The sequence below is a fragment of the Anolis sagrei genome, chromosome 1 (genome assembly GCF_037176765.1).
Source record: "Anolis sagrei isolate rAnoSag1 chromosome 1, rAnoSag1.mat, whole genome shotgun sequence".
Lineage (NCBI taxonomy): Eukaryota > Metazoa > Chordata > Lepidosauria > Squamata > Dactyloidae > Anolis > Anolis sagrei.
The window spans coordinates 268,550,436-268,576,915 of record NC_090021.1 but is presented as its reverse complement, the minus strand read 5'-3'; the positions used below and the strand labels follow the sequence as shown (position 1 = coordinate 268,576,915).

Below are 26,480 nucleotides of genomic sequence, written 5' to 3'. Positions count from 1 at the left end.
GCCACCAACACTTACCAATTAGAGCTCTCCTGAGCCATGATATGAATCTATATTTCATTTTATTTTGTAACATCTTCTTAAGCCAACTTGGAACTAGGACACATGAGTAACTTGTCTATGCAGAATTAGGAAAGAGCTAGAACTGAATGTAATAATACAATTATTTGATGAGACTAAGATATGTAACTACTTCCTAGCTGGGAAAGAATATAAGGTAATGAGAATGTCTATCAATTTCATAAGATTTACTTATAACCATCTCATTTCCACCAATAAGGAAACCATGTGCAAAAATTATAGCCAAGCAAAATAGCATAAATTGTGATTAGATATTACTGGTTAAATATACAGTACTGTAGAATAGTTGTTATTGAGGAGCCAAACACCACTGAGAAAACCTTGCTGTTTCCAAAATACTGGTATTTTTGTAATTAAGAGATGCCATCACAAAATAAGAACCACAATGTTAAGCTAATATGCTCGATTCGAAGCTGGTTCTACTACAGCAGGTTATGTGACCGACTGCTATCTCCAATAATGAGTTTTAAGCCTACTTCCCATTTAAAACTGTATAGTAGGCCTGGGCAATTCGTTTCATTAATTCGTAATTCGTTAAAAAATTCGTTAATTTTTGAATTACGAAACGATTACAAAACTTTTTTTTTAACCTGGAAGTGTTTTTAAATATCGAAACGGCAGGCGCCAAAAAAATTTGTATTTCCGTCCATTTCGGAAATACGTAAGATGGCCGCCTGCCGATGCTTGCTGAGAGGGCGAGCTTTTACTTTTCCTTGGAAGGGAGAGGGGCGAGCGAGCGGCGAGTGAGAGGGCCCGCCAGAGTGAGTGCCTGCCTTCCTTCCTTAATAATAATTTTAATTTCTCTTCCCTATTCTACTAAATTAATAATTAAATTTAAAAAATATTTTAAAAATATTGAAAAAAAAAGGGCGCCATCTTTACAAAATGTTTTGTAAATATTTACGAAATTTCGTAAATACCGAACTTTTTTTTTGGAAAATTTTGTAATTATTTTAAATATTGAAACAAAAAAAAACCCAATTACAAATCGATTTTAGAAACAAATTTTTGCGTTGTTACCCAGGCCTACTGTATAGTACATTAGCACACCAGAGGGCAGTATTACAATTAGGATTTTGTTTTTCCCTAGCGTATAAACATGAAAAAAGTCTCTGGGTGCCTACAGTTAAAGGTCTTGCCAGTATTATGTATGATCTCTTTAATAAATAAGTGAAAGATTACTTAGAAAGCAAATTATTTTGATTGATCTTCAAAACAACAAAATTTTACTGCTTTCTGTCAAAAGATATTTCAGAAAACATGGAAACATTTGTTAAGGCACTGCATGGGTTGTTTCCCAGTTAGATTGATTGTAATGTCATGAGATAATGTTCTAATCAGCAGAACTGGTATTTTGAGATCATGCCATTAGTTCTTTCCAGTTTTAGATGAAGCTTGTCGGCACACGTGTACTGAACCCTAGGAAAAGTAAAAAAAGATATATTCAGAATACAAGTAATCTTTGCTGTTTAAGCGGTAGAGGTTTTTAGCTATTGAATTTTCTTTAACTATGACATATTTCATTTTTTTAAAAAAACTGACAATTTGCTCACATTCTTTTTTCAAATTCATGTTTAGGAACAAGCAAGTTATCTAGTGTAAGTTAAGTGTGAAGGTCATATTTACCATAGAAATATATACAACTCTCTTTCAAACTAATACTGTTAAGTTATGGAGTTTCTGCCTTCCAATAAAAGTATATTTTCATTTGTTTACACATATACTATTATCCCTTAAAGAGAAATGTCTAATAATAACATTAACAATCCTTTTAAAGTAGAATCTTATCCAACACTGCAAAGTTCTAGGTGCTCATTGATGGTAAAGGAGCATAAAATAAAGAACACATCCTAAAACTTGTTTTATTTATTTATTTGCAATATTTGTATACCACATTTCTCAACCCTGAAGGAGACTTGGTGTTCAAGTGTACCATCACCCCCAGCATCAACTTGCTTGCTTGTGTTTTGGGAATGTGTAATGTATTGCAGTGAATACTTGTCCCCCTTTCCCATTTAAAAACCCCTTACCCTGAGGAATTAGAGAAGAAGTCAGAGGCCACACATCATTTAGGTTGGCGTGGGAGTGAATCTTCCTGCATGTGGCCACAAAACACACCCAGGCTGATCTGATTTTACTTGGGGAAAACTGCTAAACATGACTGAACTCCAGGTGCAGCATTCAGGCTTGCCTCTGGGTTATGGTGCTCTAGACACCTGCTGCTGGTTTCTATGGTAGTCTAGACCCCCAACAACCAGGGCCCAGATTCCTCCCTCCCTCCAGTTGCTCCTCCTAGTCTTCTTTGTGAGTCACAAGACACACAAGAGGAGCTTCTGAGAAAAAGGTCTTGTTGCTGCAGTGACATGTGGGAATGGGGCTCAGCAGAGCTGGAAAGTGTGGATGTCTTGCCACCACTGAGGTAGTTCAGCGCATCCCTTTCAGCATGTTATTGGGCTGCGAAGAACTGCTGGCAGAAAAAGATATGGGAGCTGTCAAAGACTGAATCTTATCCCACAGCATACGTCTCCAAATGGCAGACAGGTCACAAAGACCTATCTCTGTGCAGCCAGAGAGAGGCCATCTTGAGGGAATCTGCAATCTGCAATTACTCCTCAGCAACCTTGAAGGTTAGATTTTATGGAGGGCATCTCTTCTCCTCCATTTATAGTTATCCCTTCCCATCTTCCACTCCCATTCTACAGCAGTTCACATCTTAATGACTTTAGTCAACATTTCCTTCTCCTCTCCTTCTACACAGCAACATGAGATGAAATAGCTCTCATACCTTTTTGGAGTCTTTAGTATTGTGCTTATCCAAGTGAGCTTGAATACGTGCACCATAGTCAGGATGAACATCAGTAAAGTTCTTCACCTGGACCACCAAAGGAGGTTGAAGCAGAGTTATTTCTTCTTCATTCCCAGCTACTATATCAACTCTAGAATGTCTATCATTTACTACTGAGTAGTAGATTTGAAACTTCAACATATTCAGCTTACATTAGGTTCAACTACTGATTGAATTTTAATTAATGTTACCTTCATGTTGTTCCAAATGATTATACATTATTCAGATTTTCAGTTTTCTGTTTCAGTGCAGTTATAAGTTTATTTGGCATGCACTGCTCACAGTTAATCAAAGACTTTCTATTGTGTGGAATGGGTTCAAGTTAGTTTAAAAACAGACTGAAGTCTTAGTTTTAAGAGACACTGTATTATGGGCTCTGTAGTGTTCTCTTCCTATGTGAAACAACCAGTACTCAGTGGTACCCTAAAATTTCTCATGAGCTGAAAATAATTTTTTCATTTGAGATTATGAAAATAACAGCATGTTAAGATAAGGATCCCTCTATGGCTATTTATTTATCGTTTCAGCAGCAGACCAAACAGTTACATTGAATTTTTTAACAAACAGACAAACAAACAAAACACAAAGTTTGCAAGCTTGCTAGTTGATTAAATGTCCTTTGACCAGTAGCTGGCCACTTGGAGTGCCTCTGGTGTTGCTGCAAGAAGGTCCTTCATTGTGCATGTAGCAGGGCTCAGGTTGCATTGCAGCAGGTGATCTGTAGTTTGCTCTTCTCCACACTCGCATGTCGTGGATTCCACTTTGTAGCCCCATTTCTTAAGGTTGGCTCTGCATCTCGTGGTGCCAGAGCGCAGTCTGTTCAGTGCCTTCCAAGTCGCCCAGTTTTCTGTGTACCCAGGGGGGAGTCTCTCATTTGGTATCAGCCATTGATTGAGGTTCTGGGTTTGAGCCTGCCACTTTTGGACTCTCGCTTGCTGAGTCCAACGAGTGTCTCTATAGATCTCAGAAAACTATTTCTTGATTTAAGTCATTGACGTGCTGGCTGATATCCAAACAGGGGATGAGTTGGAGATGTCACTGCCTTGGTCCTTTCACTATTGGTTGCTACTTCCCGGTGGATGTCAGGTGGTGCAATACTGGCTAAACAGTGTAATTTCTCCAGTGGTGTAAGGTGCAGACACCCCGTGATAATGTGGCATGTCTCATTAAGAGCCACATCCACTGTTTTAGTGTGGTGAGATGTGTTCCACACTGGGCATGCATACTCAGCAGCAGAGTAGCATAGCGCAAGGGCAGATGTCTTCACTGTGTCTGGTTGTGATCCCCTGGTTGTGCCAGTCAGCTTTCATATGATATTATTTCTAGCACCCAGTTTTTGCTTGATATTCAGGCAGTGCTTCTTGTAGGTCAGGGCACAGTCCAGGGTGACTCCCAGATATTTGCGTGTGCTGCAATGCTCCAGTGGGATTCCTTTTCAGGTAATCCTCAGAGCTCGGGATGATTGTCTGTTCTTAAGGTGAAAAGCACATATCTGTGTTTTAGATGGATTAGGGATCAGCTGGTTTTCCCTGTAATAGGCAGTAAGAGCACCTAGAGCTTTGGAGAGCTTCTGTTCAACCATCTCGAAGCTCCCTGCTTCAGCGGTAATGGCACAATCATCAGCATAGATGAAACTCTCTGTCCCTTCAGGCAGTGACTGGTCATTTGTGTAAATGTTGAACATTGATATAACCCAGACCTCTTATTTGTGAGCGACAGCATTGTACGGCAATGCACTAAATCAGTGGGACCATCAGTTCCAAACACACAGCACCGACCAATAGTATGCCAACTGTTCCCAACTACAAGGCCTCAGGAAGTTCGATTTAAACGAAGATTCAACTTCAGAAAGGCAGATTGGACTAAATTCTCAGACATGTTAAATGACACGATCATATCGGTCGCGCCAATCCCGGAGGAATACGAGCACTTTATTGAAATAGTGAAAACCTGCTCACGGGCCTCCATACCGAGAGGCTGCAGAACCAGCTACCTTCAGGGCATTACTCCTGAAACAGCTGCCTTGTTGGAAAACTATTACAGGCTCCACAACGAAGAACCATTTAGTGAGCAAACCCTTCAGGCAGCGCAGAGCATTGTGTCCTCCATCTCTGAAGCCAAGAAAGAACAGTGGATAAAGCTGATAACAGAAGTTGGCATTGGCAGGAGCAGCCAGAAGGCGTGGAGGCTTCTAAGACAGTTGAGCAATGATCCCTCACAAACTAATACCCATGCCTACATAAAGGCATATCAGATAGCACACCAACTCTATGACTATAAAAAGTTTAGGAGAGCTGTGAATCTGATTATGGAAATAGAAACGTAAAGATTTAGTGGCCACATTGCTTTAGCTAGTTATCACATATCAAAAGAGAAACTTTGCCGTATTTTATATGGGAGAGTAGGAAATAATGAAAAATGATGTTAGCTTTTTTGTGGAAAGAAATACTACTTACTCTACTGTTGTTTATTCTACTGCAACTCAGGCTTTCACTATTATTTGATCCTTGTGTTTTAAAGATGTTTTAGAAACAGCTTGAACCTTTTATCTTTCATACATTGTACTTTTGCATTTTATATTTTTTATATTTTTATGCATTCTGAAATCCATGTGTATCCTCTGCCTTCTAGAATTCTCACAGTAGAAATCTTTACAGAAAAATTATAATCGTCTACCACTTACAGCTCTCTCCTGAATGAAAAGCTGAGCATCCTTAAGAAGGCGAGCAATGTTCTCACAGAGTCTTTCACGTTCTTCTTCTGTCAATACTTTGGTATAGAAGACCCGCACCTATAAATAAAAATTGAAAGCAAACCCTCTATTACAGACCTATCTTGTTGCTATTTAGCCATTTATAATTTTTCTAAAATAAGACTTGATTCTGTGGACTTCATATTGTATCACTGGAGGTATTAATCACTGCCCTTAATAAACCAATGTGTATAAGGACTATTCTTGAAGATTTCTCTCAGGTTTACCATTTGAGATATGTTGTTTCTTTTATAGCACTGGCCCACATATCAAACTACATATATTTTACAGTACATGCCTACAAGCCATTGTGCCCTTATCAAAAGCAATTTCTAAACTTTTGGCACAAGAAGAAATGTCCAAGCCAGATTTGCCTTCTAACGATCCTTCTATACACCCAAATACAGCAGAGTGATCAGGAATGGATGAATGCCAGGGCAGTCCTCAGAGCAAGCCATGAAGTCAGGTTGGAAGCTGGTGGCTGTTTAGACTGCACAGAAGCAAGCTGAGTCCAAATGCCTTATTGGCACCAAACCAATTCAGTGAGTCTGCTGTGTCATACTGTGTTTTTGTGTAGTAATAATAATAATAATAATAATAATAATAATAATAATACTTCATTTGTATCCTGCTCTATCTCCCCATGGGGACTCAGGCTGACTTCCAACATAGTAACAGACTAAGATTCAATGCTTATATAAACAATGCAGAGCTGGAAATAGATCTATAATTATATATATTAATTTCACATATGCATTTCCCCTGAAACGTTTGCTAATCCTCTCTCTATATGTGCATTTCCCTCTTGTGACATTTGCAATCCCTATTTATCTATGTTTATATTTATCTAGACATCTCTATATATGTGTGTGCGCGTGCATGCACACATTGGCCCTGCAATATTTGCAACCCCCATATATCTATATTATTATTATTATTATTATTATTATTATTATTATTATTAGAAACACAGCAAGATGAGTCCACAGCAGACACTCTGCTGGCTGTTGTATTGGATCACATGTCGGACACTTCCCAAGTATCTAGGACTGTATGATATATTGGCGAATAATGCATGCAGATTCCTGTAAGATGGCCTTCTACAGCTGGCAGATGGTAATTTTGTCAGCGCCGATTGTGTTTAAGTGCAGGCCAAGGTCTTTATTATCATTATTATTATCTGCATTTATGTACTGCTTTTCTCCCCCTTAGGGAACTCAAAGCAGTTTCCAACATTATAAAGGCAAAAATTCAATGCCATACATACATGTGAAAACCAAAACATAATAACTAGACTATAACATAACTATAAATTAAGAACCTAACCAAATTAAAACATTAAACATAAAATAGCATTTAGACATAAAGCATAAAAATTAAACATCAATAATACAATAACATTTATATTAAAACCCACCCATAACAACATGATTTAAAACTAGTTATTAAAATCATACCATCCAAAATCAATATCTCTATTCATATCTATCTAGACATATCTATATATATTTGTGTGTGCATTTCCCCCCTGAAATATTATATATCTATATTCATATATATCCATGTAGACATCTCTCTATATATAGATAATATATCTATATAGGATTTGCAAAGTTTTGCAAACATATGAGGCAGAAAATTCATATTTAAAATTATTTATATATACACACTTATACATACAGAGAGATATACAGATATATAGGTACCTCTATATATTTAGCAATATCTATATCTGATTTGCAGAGACTTGCAAACATATGAGGGGAAAATTCATTTATAAACATAATGTATACATATAGATACCTATATGTATATAGGATTTGCAAAGACCTGCAAACAAATAAGGGGAAACTCATATAAAAATTAATGTACATAGATAGATTCAGATATATAGGTAAATAGGGATTGCAAAGGCTTGAAGGGGGGAATGCTTATATATCTGTAGTAGAGATTGACAAATATTTAAGGGGAAAATGCTTTTATAAGATTAATGAATATTCCTGACTTGCAAGGGCTTCTATCCCCTTCCTTTCCCTTTTCAAAACATTCCAGCCTGGGAGGAGAAGCAGGGCAGAAGCAGAAAAGAAAACACACTGTTTAGGGAGGGAAAGATGAAAGAGAAATACATCATATATTGCAAGCGGATGATTTAGTGTAATGGTATTATTGATTGTTATGTTGATTTTGTTGTGATATTGTCTATTGTAAACTGTTTTTATATGTTGTACACCGCCGTGAGTCGCCCTAGGGCTGAGAACGGCGGTCAACAAATGCAGTAAATAAATAAATAAATAAATAAATAAATAAATAAATAAGCAATGGCCTGCAGGCTCCTCTGCCCAGCTTGACCTCATTATAAGCCGAGGAAGGATTTTTCAGCCCCTAAAAAGGTCTGAAAAACTCGGCTTATCTTTGAGTATATATGCATATACATCACTTCTTCTTACCTGAGATACATTGTCCTCATTGTCATCATTGAAGCGCTGTATGTCACCTGAGGTATTTTCACAGGATTCCTGCAAACAGGGCTGGTCTTCAGGGCCACTAAAACTGTTTGGATAATAGTTTGGAGCACCACCTAGGGGGTAAAAATATTTATTTTACAATTATAATTATAAAATAACTTTACTGGAGAAGGTCTTAAATAGTTTTGCCATCTTCTTCACTTGAAAGGATCTTTGTGTGAAAATATTTTCAGCAGTAAGAGACTAAAAATCTTTCAACCAAGAGAATCTAACAGTCCCTTCTGAAAGCTCTTCCTGATGTTAATGTGCATTATTAAAGGACTAGCTGTGGCCCAGTTTGTGTATATGTTTTGTGTGTGTATATGTGTCTGTATATATTTGTGTATATGTGTATATATGTGTATTTGCATTTATATATGTGGTTTTGCATATGCATTTTAATAATTTATTTTTGCTTTTTAAGTCTCTTCTGCTATGTTTTTCGGTGTTTTTATGAATGATAGTCACTCATTGGCCTGATACGTGTATTGTGTCCAAATTTGGTGTAAATTCATCCAGTGGTTTTTGAGTTATGTTAATCCCACAAATGAACATTACATTTTTATTTATATAGATTACTTATAAAAGAGATACCACAATTACCTTGGTAACCAGATATAATATACGCAATTAGACAGATGGCAAGCTCTTTAGCAGGGTGAAAGCCAAAAGTAGGGTAGCAAGTTATTCTATATAGAACTCCAATATGTTTGTGATAACATAGTCTGTGCTTTTCAGAAGAAGCAAATAATGGCCTTTCACTTAATATAGAAATAAGGAAAGTGCTCTACCAGCAGACACAAACCAAACTCTCTGCAATGCCAGCAATACAGCTTAATTGTGTAATGCTAGAAAATGTTCACCATTTCTGCTACCTGGGCAGCCATCTCTCCACAAAAGTCAACATTGATGCCGAAATGGAACACCGTCTGAAAAATGTGCAGCCATTTTCATTTCAGATGAAGCAGAGAGTGTTCAAGGACTGGGACATTCATAGGGATACTGAGGGCTCTTCCCGACAAGCCCAAAATCCGCTTTAGTGTGGATTCCTGTCCCCACACCACCTAAAAAGCCCAGGATTTTCTGGTGGAGGGTGTGGCTGCATGCCATCCTGATGACATGCAGCTGCCCCAAAGCCCCCTCAAATTTCCCCCTAAAAGTTAAATAAAACATACCTGGCCTCCATAACTTCGCTCCTTGGCCCTTCTCCTTCCCCATCTCCTGGCGCATCATTTGCTCATGCCAGGAGGGCACAAGGAGAAATGTTATGGTCGCCAGGTATGGCTTATTTAATTTTTAGGGAAAAATTGGGATTTGGGGAAGGTGATGGGTGCCCTCTTAGTCTTTCAGGCTCCAGGAGCCCAAAACACCAGGATGGCTGTGTGGATTGGGCCCGGGAATCATGTGACAGAGTTCCTGGATTCAATCCACACAGAGCCCACACATGGTAAGATCTGGATGTTACCTTAAGATCAAAATCTAACCAGGTATTTATTTAATTCAGAATAAACCTGGGAAACCCTGGTTTATTCCAAATTAATTTATTTTACTGGTGGTGGTGTTTGGACACCTCTGGTAAAAACCCAGACAGGTCCCAGCATATGGGCCTGTCTGGATGGGCCCCAAGATATCTGTTTGTAAAGCTATTGCCTTTCAAACTCTGTTGTATGTTTGCAAAACATGGACCATCTACAAACATCACTTTCAGTTTCTGGAAAGACTCCATCAGCATTGCCTTTGAAAAATTCTGCAAATGTTTTGGGGAGCCAGGTGGATAAACATCAGCATTCTGGAAGAAACAAAGACTACCAACATTGAAGCCATAATTCACTGCCATCAACTTCACTGGACTGGCGGCATTGTCAAAGATGGGCTTAAAGCTAACGTTTAAAAATGTGACATAAACATTAAGAACTGGGAAGCCCTTGCTTTTGAGCATTCTAACTGGAGGTCAGCTGTTACCAACAGTAGTGTGGATTTTGAACAGGTATAAATAGAGGACAAAAGGGATAAATGTGCCAAGAGGAAAAAGGCGGGTCCAGCTAATCCAGTGGTTCTCAACCTCGGGTCCCCAGATGTTTTTGGCCTACAACTCCCAGAAATCCCAGCCAGTTTACCAGCTGTTAGGATTTCTGGGAGTTGAAGGCCAAAAACATCTGGGGACCCCAGGTTGAGAACCACTGAGCTAATCCTTGTTGTGACTGCCATCTATCTGGAAATCTATGCTCACAATGTGAAAGACCATACAGATCCAGAATAAGTCTTCTGCAGGTTTGCTGTCAAGACTCTACTCCTGGAACACAATCATACTTGACCAGCAGTGACCACGGATGGGCATTATTGAAGAATTACTTCCAAAAGAGATACCACAATTACCTTGGTTGCCATATATAGACATTTGCCCATCTCTCTGGTAATTGGCTACACAAGTTCGGTATGGACAATTGACAGGAATTTGTAGATAATTGGATCCCAGACGGTGTCTTTGGGTGTCTCGGTAGGACAAGAGACGCCCCTAGAATAAAATATCACAAAGACAAGTGTGAATGTGAATAATTTCTGTTTCAGCGGGTTTCTCTCATTCTCAGATTTTTGCCTTGCAGAGTTTTAACCATGGCAAAATCAATTCTTTAGTCCACTGATGCTCCTATCAACAAGGGGCAGAAATCTGACAGTTTAAATGATATCAGCCTAAAAGGAGATCTGCTATTATTTTATGTATTGAGTACTATACACCTGAGATTCCCAGTTCACCTACTCCAGTTCGCAACAGCTCTGTGGAGTAGGTTTGATTGAAAGAAAATGACTGGCCAAACATCACTAGGATGTTTTATAGCACCTGGAGGGTTTGAATCTGGTTGTCCAAGATTGAAATCCTCCAGATCAATGAAAACATTACATCAATTCTAAATCAATACACATTAATAAGAATGTCCTAAATTTCTGTTTTAAATTTTACTCACTTAAATGGCTCTGAAGAAAATAACCTTATCAGCACAGAAGGTTGAAGAATGAATAGACAACATAGCTAGGGCTGCCATTTTCTGCAGTGCCAGCTCTCCCTCTCCCAGCATGTTCCGTGTTTGGGGAGAATGGAAGGAGGAGCTAAGGGCAGCAGCCAATGGGTTTGAACCCAGTGGTTCAAACTCATTCACTTGTTATACCAACCAGATCTGGTCTTCACTCTGAGAATGGAAAATGGAGTATAAAGGCAGCTGCCGGGAGCCTCATCCCAACAGTTGCCTTCTGATTTGCAACCAGGTCACTCACCTGTGGATTGTAATTGATTGTTACCATTGTCATATTATTGGGGGGGGGGGGGGGGGTTAGTTGGCATGGATCCTGAATCTGGTATTGGAAAAATGATAATGATGAAGATGTATTGTCAAAGGCTTTCATGGCCTGAATTACTGGGTTGTTGTAGGTTTTTCAGGCTGTATGGCCATGTTCTAGAAGCATTCTCTCCTGATGTTTCGTCTGCATCTATGGCAGGCATGCTCAGAGGTTGTGAGGTCTCCCACCCTGGACTTTCCACAGATATATAAACCCAATTTTCCTAGTTTCCAAAAGACCTCATAACCTCTGAGGATGCCTGCCATAGATGCAGATGAAATGTAAGGAGAGAATGCTTCCAGAACATGGCCATACAACCCGAAAAACCTACCACAACCCAATGATGCAGATGTATTTATACTTTTGTTTCTCTGCCAAAGGAGTCTCAAAGCAGCTGACAATAAATACATAACAGTGTGTCAATTAAAAATTAGCAGATACAGACATTAAAATAGGATAAAACATTGGAAGTATTAAAAATTAACAGTTATAACAATCAAAACAATTCAAAGCACATAAAAACATCACACAGCACCCCTTTACTGGGTCTTATTTTTTTTTTCTACTTCCAAAGCCTGTCTGAAAAGAAAGGTCTCAATGTAAGGGAAAGGGCCATTCCAGCTTCCATCGGCAGGGAATTCCAGAGAGGAGAGGCAGCCACTGAGCCTGCAGTGGTGGTGGGACTGAGAGAAGGATCTTAAAGCCTGGGTAGATTTGTACCAAGAGATATGATCTGTCAAATAGCCTGAGTCTAAACCATATAGAACTGTATAAGTCATAACCAGACATTTGAATTGTGACCTGAAACAGACTAGCAGCCAATGGAGCTGTTGCAACTAAGAGTTGCACTCCCTGTAGCTAGCCCCAGTTAGCAATCCAGCTGGTGTATCGGACTGCTCTTCAGATGCAGCTCCACATAGTAATCAAAATGATGGTAATCCAAATAAGATGTAACTAAGGTATGCACCAGTTCAGACGTCTCAAGAAACAGGTACAGTTGATGCACAAGTTTTCAATGTGCAAAGACACTCTTGGACACTGCCAAAATCTGGGACTCCAGGTTCAATACTGAGTCCAGGAGTACCACCAAACTGTGGGCCTGTGTCTTCAAGAGGAGTGTAACCCATCCAGCACAGGCTGAATTCTTATTTCTTGATCTGCCTCCTGACTGACCAGAGACCTCATCACACTAGAGAATAAATCCACTTTAAATCCGGTTGCTGCCTCCTGCAGAATTCTGGGGTTTGTAGTTTAGGGAGCCTCACTAAACTACAAACCCCAGAATTCTGCACGAGGCAGAAACTGTATTTAATATGGTTTCATTCTCTGGTGTGATATTTTTCATGTCAGGAGCAACTTGAGAAACTACAAGTTTGGTGTGGGAGAATTGGCCGTCTTCAAGAACGTTGCCCGGGGATGCCAGGATGTTTTGATGTTTTACCATCCTTGTGGGAGGCTTCTCTCATGTCCCCACATGGGGAGCTGGAGCCAGCACAGAGAGCTTATCCGCGCTCTTCCCAGATTCTAACCTCCAACCTGTTGGTCATCAGTCCTGCCAGCACAAGGGTTAAACCCACTACAGGGGGCCTCCTAGTGTGATGAAGGACTAGGAGCACTTCTGTCTTCTTTCAATTTGTTTGCTCTCATCCAATCCATTACTAATGAGAAACACTGGTTTAGGGTTAGGACAGCTTCCTTTGTTTTAGGTGGGAAGGAGTAATAGAGCTAAGTGTCATCTGCATGTAGAAAGCACCACAAAACTCCAAATGACCTTTCCCAAATATATACTCTATATTCATTATATATTGTTGTATCCTGTGTTCAAAGAGGTAACATTCCCCCTGAGGACACTGGTCATAGAATCATAGAATCATAGAATCAAAGAGTTGGAAGAGACCTCATGGGCCATCCAGTCCAACCCCCTGCCAAGAAGCAGGAATATTGCATTCAAATCACCCCTGACAGATGGCCATCCAGCCTCTGCTTAAAAGCTTCCAAAGAAGGAGCCTCCACCACACTCCGGGGCAGAGAGTTCCACTGCTGAACGGCTCTCACAGTCAGGAAGTTCTTCCTAATGTTCAGATGGAGGTCGTCCTGGACTCAATGCTGACGTGTGAAACTCAGGTGTCGGCTGTGGTGGGAAGGACCTTTGCGCAGTTAAAACTTGTGTTTGAGATATGACCGTACCTCAAAAAGCCTGACTTGGTGATGGTGGTCCATGCCTTAGTTACATCTAGAATGGATTACTGCAATGCACACTATGTGGGGCTGCCTGTCTTTGTGACCGCATCTCCCCCTACAAACTGGTTCGGGCTCTAAGTTCTGCGGGGAGGCCGTCCTCTCGGTTCCACCTTTATTTCATGTGTGGTTGGTGGGGATGTGTGGTTGGTGGGCCTTCTCGGTGGTGGCCCTCCGGTTTTGGAACGCCTTCCCCAGGGAACTTAGGGCAAGCCCCCACACTACAACAATTTCGGAAAGAGATAAAAACATGGTTTTCCATCAGGCCTTTTTATAACTTTTAGCTAGACTGAGTGGCAATTATTTGACCATTTTAATTCTATATTTTGGTTGGTATATAGTTGGAACACTAAATTGATAGTATGGATCTTTTAATCAATAGCTACAGCCACATTTTACTGATATTTTATTTAAGTTGAGTTTGCTTTTGTCTATTTTATATGTATGGTTTTATGTAAATGTGTTCTTGATATTGATTCTATATATTGATGTATTGCATTTTATGTGCTGTATGGCACCTTCATGTGCTATTTTGTAAGCCGCCCCAAGTCCCTATGGGAGATCATGGTGGAGTATAAATAAATTATTATTATTATTATTATTATTATTATTATTATTAGTTGGTGGAGGATGTTGACCAATAAAAGTGAAATGGAAGAACAATATAACATACAAAAATAAAGGTTGGTTAGAAAATAAAGTCTCACAGATAATGAGGAATGCTACCATTCCTCATTATACTGCAGCTTAGAAAGTTTAAGAAGAGCGTTCCATCAGAGGTGAAGAAATATTAAATAGCCTATACCTGCAATATTTTATCAGGGCTAGGTTCAATTCCTGGAGGCATGTTGGTTGGGTCAAAAGCAATTTGTTCCACCTCAGCAAAATAGTTGACAGGATTCCTGTTTAAGACAATCTTTCCCACAGGAATGAGAGGATAATCCCCGTGAGGCCAAACCTAGAAAATGAGACAGACATTTTATTCTAGTCTTCTCTCAGATCAAAGACTTGTAGAACAGAGATATGACAACATTTCTTCTCTATATGAAGTATGTAAGAGAAAAATGTACAATGCTTACCTTAGTTACATCCAAAGGATTAAATGGCGATGTCTCAGCTTGTTCAAATGTCATGACCTGAATATAGAAACTCCATGATGGATAATCTCCATTAGCAATAGCATTATAGAGATCACGCAGACCATAGTCAGGATCTTTAGCAGCCAGCTTTTCTGCTTCTTCAACAGTAAGATTTTTGATTCCCTGATCAGTCTGCAAATGTCAAAATAAATCTGTTATAACTTTCATTAATAATCAGATATGAACAACATTTTCTAAAAAAAATTCTTATTCCTTTTCCTGACTTAAGGGACAACAATATATGTGTGGAAACAGGCTTTATGTGTGAGACACTATAAGTGCTAAAAACAAAACTACATCAAATGATGTGTGTCAGTGTAGACCTATGTTTCTTATTTAATGCCAGATGGAAGTCATCACTGATCTAGTATTCATATGCCACATAATGGGTGGGACTGGTAGCCATTCTTTGAGGGTATAAGCATACTACTATATAAAACATTTTATAAAAATAAAATAGATAAGAACTCTAAGTCCACAATAATGGAACATAAATGTTAAATTCATAAATTATATAATAGAGCAATGGGTAGGGGACTTATTGTCTTGCAAATTTTAACAAATTCAACAGTAGTGTGGTACTACATAAAGAAACATAAAGGTTCCAAAGTCCAAAAACATTAATAGAAATGAATAATTAATAGTATGGGACCATTTAGAGGAACTACAGTGTTCCCTCACTTATTGTGGGGGTTCTATTCCAGGACCCCCCGCAATAAGTGAAAATCCACAAAGTAGGGACACCATATTAATTTTAATATTTATGCATTATTTTATATATTATTTTCTAATCCACGCTTCCTTACCCGTCTCCTTGCCCATCCCAAGGGCGCCTGCCTGCCTGCCTGCCTGGCCTCCGCAGACCTCTGCAGAGCCTCCGGAGCCACACAGGCAGCAGCAGGCCAGAGAGGCAGGCATTCCCCACTGTACCTCAGGCCACCCCACTTCCAGGGTCCCTGGCTTCCACTGGATGTAAATATTTTATATTTTATATTAATATTTTCAAAAACCCACAAAACAGCAAGTCAGCAATGCCACAGGAAAAACTATTGCGCCAAAGCCAGGATGTTTGAATTACCATCATTAAAGATTTGGAACAAAAGGTTTTATATCCAAATTATTACTGTATAAGCACCCAACTAATACGTAAGTAGTCAGCCTACCAAATTTGGTTAGGCTGGCAGATTTGGCTATTCACAGACTGGATAAAAATATATTATTTAGGAATTCCTCAATCCTCCAATGCACTCCATTGGAAGTTGACCAGAGACACATGCTGGAAGAACTAGTACATTTTTATTTGCATTTTTTCACATTAATGCGTTCTCTGTGGCCCTAAACCCAGTGAATGTGGAGGGATAACTGTTTTGTTCCAAAACCAGAAATGTCTTGGGCAATTTCTATCATTAAAGATTTTGGGCAAAACTTAATCAGTCCAAATTATTATTCAGTGAGCTCTGAGCTAATGTGTGTAGCATCTGAACATCGTACAAACACAAAAATAACAACTACAACTACAACAGCCATATTCCAAGAAATCTGATAAAGTAGACTGTATCTGCACTTGTCTACAACAGGGCTGCTTATGCTTATCTATTCACTCTAGGTATATATATAAAATAGATATTAAAAAATCAAACATTTACTGATAAGAAATCAACATTTGCAAGGCTTGCTAAACAGTGTGATTTCCCTTTCTATGACGTCCATCTGAATCACCTTCTGCAGAGTCCACTCTAAACACTGCACAAAAGCTTTGTGTAAATTTCTAAAACATCCACTAGGTGATATTCAGAAAATCTTTTAGCAATGATGCAGAGAACAAACAAACTGCTTTGAAAGTACAGCACTGCCAGGGATAATGGCAGTGTTGCGATGTCTCCAGATAGAAAGACACAGTTTATTTTGCCACCTCAAAGGTGAGGGTGTGATCTACACAGATTTAAAAAAATGGCAACATTTGCTACCCAGCGGTCTGACTCGCTTTCCCACTCCATGCCCTCCACTGGAACTCTAATCAAGATAGACCCACTGGAAAAGCAAGTTTTCCCAAGAAACTGCATTTTTTTAAAAGTGCATTTTTAAAAACAAATTAAAGGATTTGCAATACTGAAATGGCCATATGTCATGTTTTCGTACAGTCCTGATACAGATTTTATTATTATTTTGGAGGTAGACAAACCCTATGAAAACTTATGTAATAACCTTTTTGAATTTTATATACTGTAAATAGATAGAAATTTAAATATAGATATAAAAACAGAAAAAGAATATTACAAAAATAAAATATGGTATATTGAGCTGGAAAACAATAAAGACAAAAACAACATATTTACTTTATAAAACTATATCACTCTACAAGAACAAATGGCAAAAAAATCACACCACATTGCCAAAATCAACTAAGAATGTATTTTAAATCTAAATGTACTTCCTAAATAGCATATTCTTCAAGATGAACTTCTAAACAGAAAAACGGCAGTGCTTACCTTTGCGTGGAATTTGCAGTACACTGCGTTTCCACAGGCATTCACTAGCTTGAAAGTATTTGATCCAAAGCCATGCATATGACGAAATCCATCTGGAATGCCACGATCACTGAACATAAATGATACCTATAAAGCAACAACAACAACAGGAACCTTTATTAAAATCTTTCATGCAGGTCATGTTTCATAAAAAAATCAAAGCTAGATTTTTAGGTATGATAGACCAGTACTTTTAAAGGTAACTGGTATGGGGGACAACAGTTAATCCCCCCCCCCTTATAACAGGAACCAGTGAAATGTTTGTGTCATTCACAAGAACTATTTCTTTCCTTCAGGAAGCTCTTCGGTGATTAGCAATTGATAGCTAACGGACTATGTAACAAAATTTGAAGAAAAAAAACTGTTCCTGATTTGAAAGTGTTTTCTATTTACTTGTGCAGAATTTACTTTGAAAGTAGTTATACTGGAATGTTGTGTGGTTTTCGGGCTGTATGGTCATGTTCTAGCTGCATTTTCTCCTGACATTTCACCTACATCTGTGGCTGGCATCTTTAGAGGATCCTCTGAAGATGCCAGCCACAGATGCATGTGAAACATAAGAGAAAATGCAGCTAGAGCACAGCCATATAGTCCAGAAACCATACAACACTCCAGTGATTTCAGCCATAAAAGCCTTTGATAAAGCAATTGTTATACTCCTGAAACTTCATTTTTGTGGCTGCCACAAACTATAGCCCCTTCTACGCCATCATATAATCTAGATTGTCAAAGTAGATAATCCACATTATCTGATTTGAACTGGATTAAATACTGCCATATGATCCACTTTAAAGCAGATAATATGGGTTTTATATGACAGTGTAGAAGAGGCCTATGTTGATTTCATTGAAACTCTATGAGACAGTCATTGAAAAACTATAGCAAAATGTGCTGCATGTTGCTATAAGCTTTTTCCGTGTTTTTTCACATTTATAACCCAGTAACAAAAATTGTGTTACATAGTGTATTCATGTCACAGCAAAATGCTGGGTTTCTTTGTTCAACAACAAACCAGCCACCTTCGTCAGCAGAAACACTTCCCACTCCGGAGCAGACAAGCACAACTTGTATAAAGTTAAAAAAAAACCATATGGATTATACAGCAGTATTTAAATATATCTGGCAGATGTTCTTGACTCTTCTTCAGCCCCTCTTTCCAACACTCCCAGTCAATTCATAGCTTCTTCATAGTATTAGTTTCTCTCTGATTTTCTTCATTAATCCTTCAAACTTGGAATCTCCATCTCCAATAGCTCAACACTCTGACAACAACTCCTCCTACCACACTTACAGAGAAGCTTGTGCTTTTTAATTACTTTTTCAGCTATCCAACCCTGGCTGTAAATTACTCAATGCTAGCCAGGTAGTTAGATCCTTAATGCTTGCTGCTGGGATGGTCCTGTTCCTTATAATCATTTATTGTCACTTTAGCAGTTATGGAATGTTGCAAAACTGATGATTCAGACTGCCGTTCCAAGGAATACTGTGACAGACTTCATTTTTTCTACAACTAGGATGTGCTTCCAAGTATATTTTATTCTTAGATAGCATGTTCTGGATGAAAGGGTATGGCATCCAATAAACTGTTCAAATGGGAACAGCCATTTACACAATACCCAATAGTCAAATGCACATGAAGAACTTCAACATTTGCATATCCCCAGATTATATGTAGCTCAAAAGCTATATCACACAATTATGGCATTACAGTTCTGCTTTAACTGTCATGGCTCCATCTTATAGAAACCTGGAATTTACAATTTATGGAGGGGCATTTAGAATTCTCAGCCAAAGAGCTCTAGTGTCTCGACAAGGTATGAACCTGGAATACCCTGGGATGTTTCCATTGCTGTTAGTGCAGAATGCAAAAGTGCTCAGGCCTCTCCACACAAGCTAGTGATACCTAGGGCTTTTCCAGACAGTGCCAAAATGTGGATTTTCAAAGAGGGATAAACAAACCCAGGACCTGCCTGCAGACCCCCACACAAACCTGCAATCCTAGCCTGTCTTCCTCCGCCATCCTCACAGCCCTTTTTTGCCTTAGAATAAAATGGAGGGTGGACGGGGGAGGGGGGCATCCATTGGAAGGATTTCTTTAAAAAAATTGTAATTCACGGATCCTCATACGCACACATGTAAATACCTTAATATAAAATATGAAGAGATTCCCATGTGCGCATATAAAGATCAGTGCATAACAAAGGGTTTTTTTAAAAAAAAAAAAATCTCATTTTGCATGATTACAGGGATACACAGCCATAAAAATACACATTACCCAGTCAGAACTGGGATAAAAGGGGACTTCTTTATCCCATGTTTTGGCTGTGTTGCTCCAATTCAGCACAGACTTATCAGTAAAGTCCCCTAACCACTACCACCACCCTTTTAAGCCGTTCTCTCCCATTTCTTTTGTGCTGTGTGGAAGGGCCCCAAGGGTGGATTACAGATTATCTGATTTGACCTGGATTTTATGGCAGTGCAGACTCATATAATCCAGTTCAAAGCAGATCATGTGGATTATCTGTTTTGATAATCTGGATAATACGGCAGTGTAGATCTTACCTAAGTTTTAAGGAAAGGAGAAGGACTTTAGCTAAGACCCCATCTACACTACCATTTAATTCAAATTATCAAAGCAGCTAATCTGGGATCAGAAGCAACTGTGAGAGCCATTCAGCAGTGGAATTCTCTGTCCCGAAGCATGGTGGAGGCTCCTTCTTTGGAAGCTTTTAAACAGAGGCAGGAAGAGCCTCTAAATCCCAGGATTTAGTCCCCACACCATCCCCAAACTTCACATTTTCCTTGAGGCAGCGGCTACATGCCCTCCCAGGTCAACCAGTCCCCCCTAACCTCCTGTTTTGCTCAAAAACCTGCCAGAGGGGCCTGGCTGCATGCACAGGCCCCTCAAAGACAGTTTCTGATGCATCCAAATGACACATAGGGAGGTACGAATGGTGGGGGGGTTAGAAAGAGAGAGCACAAATCCAGCCCCCTCCAGTAAATTTTTGGGACAAAACGGGGCTGGTAGTGGAGAGTGGGGGTGCCATTCTGCCCTTTCAGGTTCTGAGAGCCCATGGAATCGAGATGGCAATGAGAATTGACTACCGGGATCATGGAGCATGGTCCCAGGAATGAATCTCCACAGGCCCATACCTTACATTAATCCAAATATGTGGATGGGAGCAGCCTAGACTATGAAATTCTCCCTCCAGATTTTTCCCAAGCTCCCATATAATACGTAATAAACTGTAGGTTTTGAAAACATTGTAATTTGTATTTAGGAGTGAAAAGTTAGATCCAACCTGGTGCAGAGACTCACGGCGAAGACTGAAGAAGTCCCATGACATGTTTGCATCTCTCAGATGGGTCTGTGGATTCCTCTTTTGACTATGGATCAAGGATGTAAACTAAAAAAACAAAGATATATTTAAATTACTGTGTATTTATATTAGAGTTAGATGTACTACAGATCCTTTTCTATGTATTTGTAAATCAAAACTAACTTTGACCCACAAAATGTGTGCCATTGAGGAGTACTATTCAATCCAGTATCATTCTTTTATAGTCATATTCCTTTGGTTTATCCTTTAGTATGAGCCACTAACTCTCTGTATAGCAATAGCCTCAATTCATAGAGCTCAGTAAACAAGAGCTTGGCCAACAGTCATTTTACATGAGCATGGTAGAGTAAACAACATAAGGTGGGCTTGGATAAAACTTCCCATACCCAGGGTCATTTGAGAGAGTTTATAGGATTAAGGCTCATTGTTAATATAAATTTAGTTGATTATTGCTTGTGTGCTTGTTAGTTCTATGTTATTTTGTGTGCATAGGTCCTTGCCACCAATCCATACACAGCTGTAATTCTGGAGCTTGGAAAAGGAAGCCCAGCTAACAGACAAAGCCCACAAATTAATGTATTAGCATTCAACGAGGACGTTTTAAGAAGAAAGCCTGGAATTCTGTTCCAATTCATAAATTCCTTGCTTTAAGTCATAACTCATGGCCCAAAGAAATGCACATCATGATCTAACATACCAGCATTGGATCTCTAATAAAGAAGATGGGAGTGTTGTTCCCTACAAAGTCCCAGTTGCCCTCTTCTGTATAGAACTTCACTGCAAAGCCTCGAGGTTCCTGAACTGTGTCAGCTGAACCTGATTCACCAACTATAAAAAAGGTTAACCAATAGTAGACAATTGAAATTGCATTCAGTCCCAACAAATATTTTCAAAAGGAATTGTTCTCCAACTTTCATCCCAGTTTTTCTAGATTTTACTCTAAAAAGTTATGCATTCTATATATAGGGGGTTTTACTGATACTATTAAAGTTCTAAGTAGGTGTCTAGCAGTTACCTTGGGAACAAATTTTTGAAAAGTTTTTTCCACAAATTTCTTGCATTCCAAGCCATCACCTAATATAAACAGTCTTAACAATCCCTATTCAGTGTTATGAACCATTTTTGACTATATAATTGAGAAAAGAAGGAGAGAAAAATGTGGGTGCCCCGCTAAAATGAAATGTTTTTTATATCCATGTGTTTTCATTGATATATACTGACTTCTTCAGAGGCAGTAGCAAGTGGTATTAAGACCTCAGATATAAATATATTTATGCTGTTACGCGATAGGGACAAGATGTTTCTCACAATAACTTAAGAAGGAGAGTGAATAAATGGTCACAATTTCTCTGTCAATATAATTAAGTAAATTAAGTGCAATTATTCTAAATCAAAATACATTTTCTGTCTTAGTTCTTGCTGTAGCATTTGATAACATTAACAACTGATAGGAAACTAGGGTTTCTGTTGGTACAGGGTGGATTTACAATATAGCTAACAAACACTTCCCTACTCTAGTTTGTTTAATGGTATTTTGGAAAACCAGAAGGAATCAAGGAATTTCTCACTGAGGAGATCAGTGAAGATAATTGATCAAAGTATCAGGGGATGGCACATAAAATAAAACGCAATTACAATACAAACCAAGATATGTAAAGGCCTTACCAACAGCAGAAAGTCGAACGGCAATGGGCGTTCTTTTACCAATGGGCTCAAAAAGGGTTGCTTTGCAATACTGGGTGATATCATGAGTCACTTCAAAATAGCCAAAAGCACCTGGAATTATTTTAAAAATGTGACTTTACTGAAGAAAAAGATCAGGAACTTTAAGAAAATAATATCAAATAAAGTAACTGACACAGATCATACATATGGCACACGTAAAGGAACAAAAAATGCTCTTTTCTAATACATACTGTTTTAGAATGGGAGGGGGAGCAATGTGTGTCAAATTGTGTATGTGAGTGTGTGTGTGAGTGAGTGTGTGTGTGTGTGTGAATGTCCCAGCCACCCAAGTCCAGGGAATATGGAATGCTCTATAAATAGTTCCGAGTGGTTTTGCCTCAGAATCCATTGAACATCTTACATAGAACCAAAGTCTGGGCTTGCTCCAGATTCTCAGGGAAAATTTGGAGCCACCCATGACTTGTTAACATGGTCCAAGGCAACATTAACTCAAATCAGCTCCATATGCTTATATGGTAGTAGTAATCTTTTGTGGGTAGTCAGCTTCTCCCCTCCCGACATCCCCATTGCCTCGACACTATAAGAGGGTTTTACGAGACAAGTCACTCTCATTTGAGGCAACGGTGTAGTAATGGTGAGGCTGCGGACCATATTTTTGTTCTTGCAGGCCACTGGTGGTTCATGAACCACAGATTGGGAACCACTGATTTAGCTGATACAAAGCTGATTCCCTTGCCTCCTTTTAGGATAACAGGTGAGCGTAGCTGGGCCCTAAGTTAAATTCACAATTCTTTGGTTCCTGTCTACGCAGTGGGTTTTCACAAAATTTAAGCATGGGTTGTTTCAGACTTAGGGTGAAACAACCTTAAGACTCATGTATGCTAATAATAATGTGCAAAGCAATGTCAGGTGGATTAAAATATCAAAAAGGTAAAAGGACAAAGATTCAGACAATAAATTAGGGAGAAAATTATTTGCAAGGAAAAGTTGAAGCTGGTTAGAATATGTTGGGAAAGTAAAGTGAAACAGGACAGAATTAAAACAACAAAGGGATTCCACAGATGATATCATGATTCCTAAAAGTAGGTCAGCAAGTATGGGAAGAAGTCATAAAATGCTTTGTTTGATCCAACTCAAAGTCTTGTTACAGACTGTGGGAGACAGCAACTCGATAAACACTTTATATTTTCTTATTCCTTCTGAATTCAAAATCACACTATCCCGTAATCAGCTTACAATATTTGAGGCTCTGTTTTACAAGAAATATATTACATTGTCTCTAATACTCACCTGCTCCTTTGGCATGAACAACTCTTTCAGGAATCCTCTCTTGGTCAAAATGTGTAATCTCTTCAGCAAAAACCGCATCCTGAACCAAGAGGGGACCTTGTGGACCCACCGTCAGGACATTCCGATGGTTTCCCACTGGGATTCCTGCTGCCCTGGACAAGGCAGGCGGCTCCTAGATTTCACAAGGGAAAGCAATCAAAATGACACCAATGGAAAGGATACATAATTGTCTATATTTTAGTGGCGTCATGAAAGCAATCAGATTGAGGGCTGATCTACACTGATTTTGTGTTTTATATAAGGGGACACAATATTATGATAATGTGCCTTATAGACTTTGTATGTAATGAGATTTGAGCATCCACTAATTCTGGTACCCATGGAACCAAACCCCAAGGCATAACTGGGTCACAAAAGCTCCATTCTTATCCAAATGTGTGCATATATGATTACCTCATCACTTATTTAATTTCAGTATGCTAGTACGTGAAGCTCTTGGTGGCACAGTGGGTTAAACCATGGAGCTGCTGAACTTGCTGATCGAAAGGGGAGAGGGGTGAGCTCCTGCTATTAGCTCCAGCTTCTACCAATCTATCAATTCGAAAACATGCAAATGTGAGCATATCAATATGTATTGCTTTGGTGGGAAGGTAACAGTGCTCCATGCAGTCATGCCACCCACATGACCTTGGAGGCATCTACGGACAACGCCGGCTCTTCAGCTTAGAAATGGAGATGAGCACCATCCCCCAGAGTTGGATGCGGCTAGACTTCATGTCAAGGAGAAACCTTGACCTTGACCTATGCTAGTACATAAGTGGCATTTTAAGCAGAAATCTTCAAGTCTGATTTTAAAGGCTGGAAATATGTATGATAAGTAACACAAATCTTTGTTATTTTGGGTGAGAAAACATTGGTGCTGCTTTATCAGATAAAGTGCAGTAGTCTGAACTTGAACATAAAACATAAACATAAAATACAGCATATATATATATATATATATATATATATATATATGGAAGAGACAAAGGCACATCTGTGAAAAAAATCTGTCTGAAAGGAAGTCACAGGGATGAGGGAGCAAGCTTGTTTTCTGCTTTCTTGGAGACTAGGACACGGAACAATGGCTTCAAACTACAAGAAAGGAGATTCCATCTGAACATGAGGAAGAACTTCCTGACTGTTGAGAGCCATTCAGCAGTGGAACTCTCTGCCCCGGAGTGTGGTGGAGGCTCCTTCTTTGGAGGCTTTTAAACAGAGGCTGGATGGCCATCTGTCAGGGGTGCTTTGAATGCAATATTCCTGCTTCTTGGCAGAATGGGGTTGGACTGGATGGCCCATGAGGTCTCTTCCATCTCTATGATTCCATGATTCTAAAGACTTTGAGACTGACAAGAGAAAAGGAAAGCCAAGGACAGAAGCTTCCAGCTTGTTTCTAATACTGATTGTTTTTCACTGTTGTACATTTGTCTTCATCTGAGGCTGAGAGTATGTGACTTAACCAAGTACCTACAGTTGTGAAAGAACTTAAGTGGTCTTTTTCTTTCCTCCATTGCTTGAATAAACCCTCATTATTGCAGTCACTGCTATCAACCCACTTTTTTCTTCAAGTGAGTTGTAGTTTATCTGAGGGCCCTTCCACACAGACCCTTATCCTAGAATATCAAGGCAGAAAATCCCACAATATCTGCTTTGAAATGGGTTATCTGAGTCTACACTGCCATATATTCTAGTTCAAAGCAGATAATGTGGGATTTTTTGCCTTGATATTGGGATATAGGGGCCGTGTGGAAGGGCCCTGAGTTCCATTCCAACTAGAGCATCGTTTAATAACACTCTCGCTTGGTCCTACTCAGGCTTCTTCTGGGACGTTCCCCTCCCCTCCCCTCCCCTCCCTTCACCCCCCCCCCCCTCCTTTCAGCGGAGCGATGGTCTCGCCCACCCCAAGGGCTTCCTTCCAAAGCATTGCCAGTCGGTCCCAAGGCAAGCCAGGAGGGCGATCCGGGCAAGCATATCAATGGATTCCTGGGAGGGGGTGAGGGGGATTTCTGGGTACCTGCTGGCCGCACTGCTCTTGCCAATGCTTAAGCTGCTCCTTGGCATAGTCCCGATAGCATTTCATGTTGCGAGGCTGGAAGTGAAGGAGACGGGAAAGGAAGGCGCTTCTCCGAAGGATGGGAAGGAAGAGCCGTGGGAGGAAGAAGAGCTCTCTCCCCCAAGAGCTGGTACCCAAGGCACACTGACAGGTCCCCGCCTCTTGCCCCGGGGAGGAAGGCGGGAGACAAAAGCTCCCCCACCCCGCCCTGCTGGGAAAGGAGACCAGGACAGACAGACAGACAGGGATGCGAAGGACATGAGCCCTCTTTGTCTCTGCTTTTCTCTCTCACCGCCAAACTTTGGTCCCAGAAGCCCCAGCCAACTTGGCCAATAGCTGGGAATCCTGCCAGCCAAAGTCCCAAACTTCTGCAAGACCAACATTTTCTCCCAACCTGGACATTCCACAGATATATAAAAACCCATTTCCTAGTTTCCAACAGACCTCAAAACCTCTGAGGATGCCTGCCATAGATGTGGGTGAAACATCAGGAGAGAATGCTTCTGGAACATGGGCATACAGCCCAGAAAATTCGCAACAACCCAGTGATTCCGGCCATGAAAGCCTTTGACAATACATCCAACATTTAGCATTCCCAGTTCTCTGGTACTCATCAGTGCTTCCTCCCTTGAGCATGTGACTAAATGCTTC

At 39.7% G+C, this 26,480-nt stretch overlaps 1 protein-coding gene across 1 annotated transcript; it reads right to left on the bottom strand.

Moving 5' to 3' along the window:
- Positions 1–1,112: 1,112 nt before the first annotated feature.
- Positions 1,113–25,965, bottom strand: LOC132768728 (catalase-like). Its single transcript, XM_060764911.2, has 13 exons — positions 25,791–25,965; positions 23,735–23,906; positions 22,424–22,534; positions 21,456–21,586; positions 20,720–20,824; positions 17,379–17,504; positions 14,830–15,021; positions 14,556–14,708; positions 10,556–10,694; positions 8,123–8,253; positions 5,607–5,714; positions 2,864–2,950; positions 1,113–1,497 (listed from the first exon to the last, which is right to left on the bottom strand). The coding sequence occupies exons 1-13, from the start codon at positions 25,854–25,856 to the stop codon at positions 1,447–1,449; spliced, it is 1,572 nt and encodes a 523-aa protein (XP_060620894.2). The 5' UTR covers positions 25,857–25,965; the 3' UTR covers positions 1,113–1,446.
- Between the last annotated feature and the right edge of the window lie 515 nt (positions 25,966–26,480).

Excerpts from the sequence above, each read along its gene's own strand:
- LOC132768728 (XM_060764911.2), bottom strand. The coding sequence starts at position 25,856 with ATGAAATGCTATCGGGACTATGCCAAGGAGCAGCTTAAGCATTGGCAA. Across the intron at positions 10,695-14,555 it reads GCCCTGATAAAATATTGCAG|GGGCGTCTCTTGTCCTACCG; the intron begins GTATAGGCTATT and ends ATTTTATTCTAG. Across the intron at positions 1,498-2,863 it reads ATACTAAAGACTCCAAAAAG|GGTTCAGTACACGTGTGCCG; the intron begins GTATGAGAGCTA and ends TACTTTTCCTAG.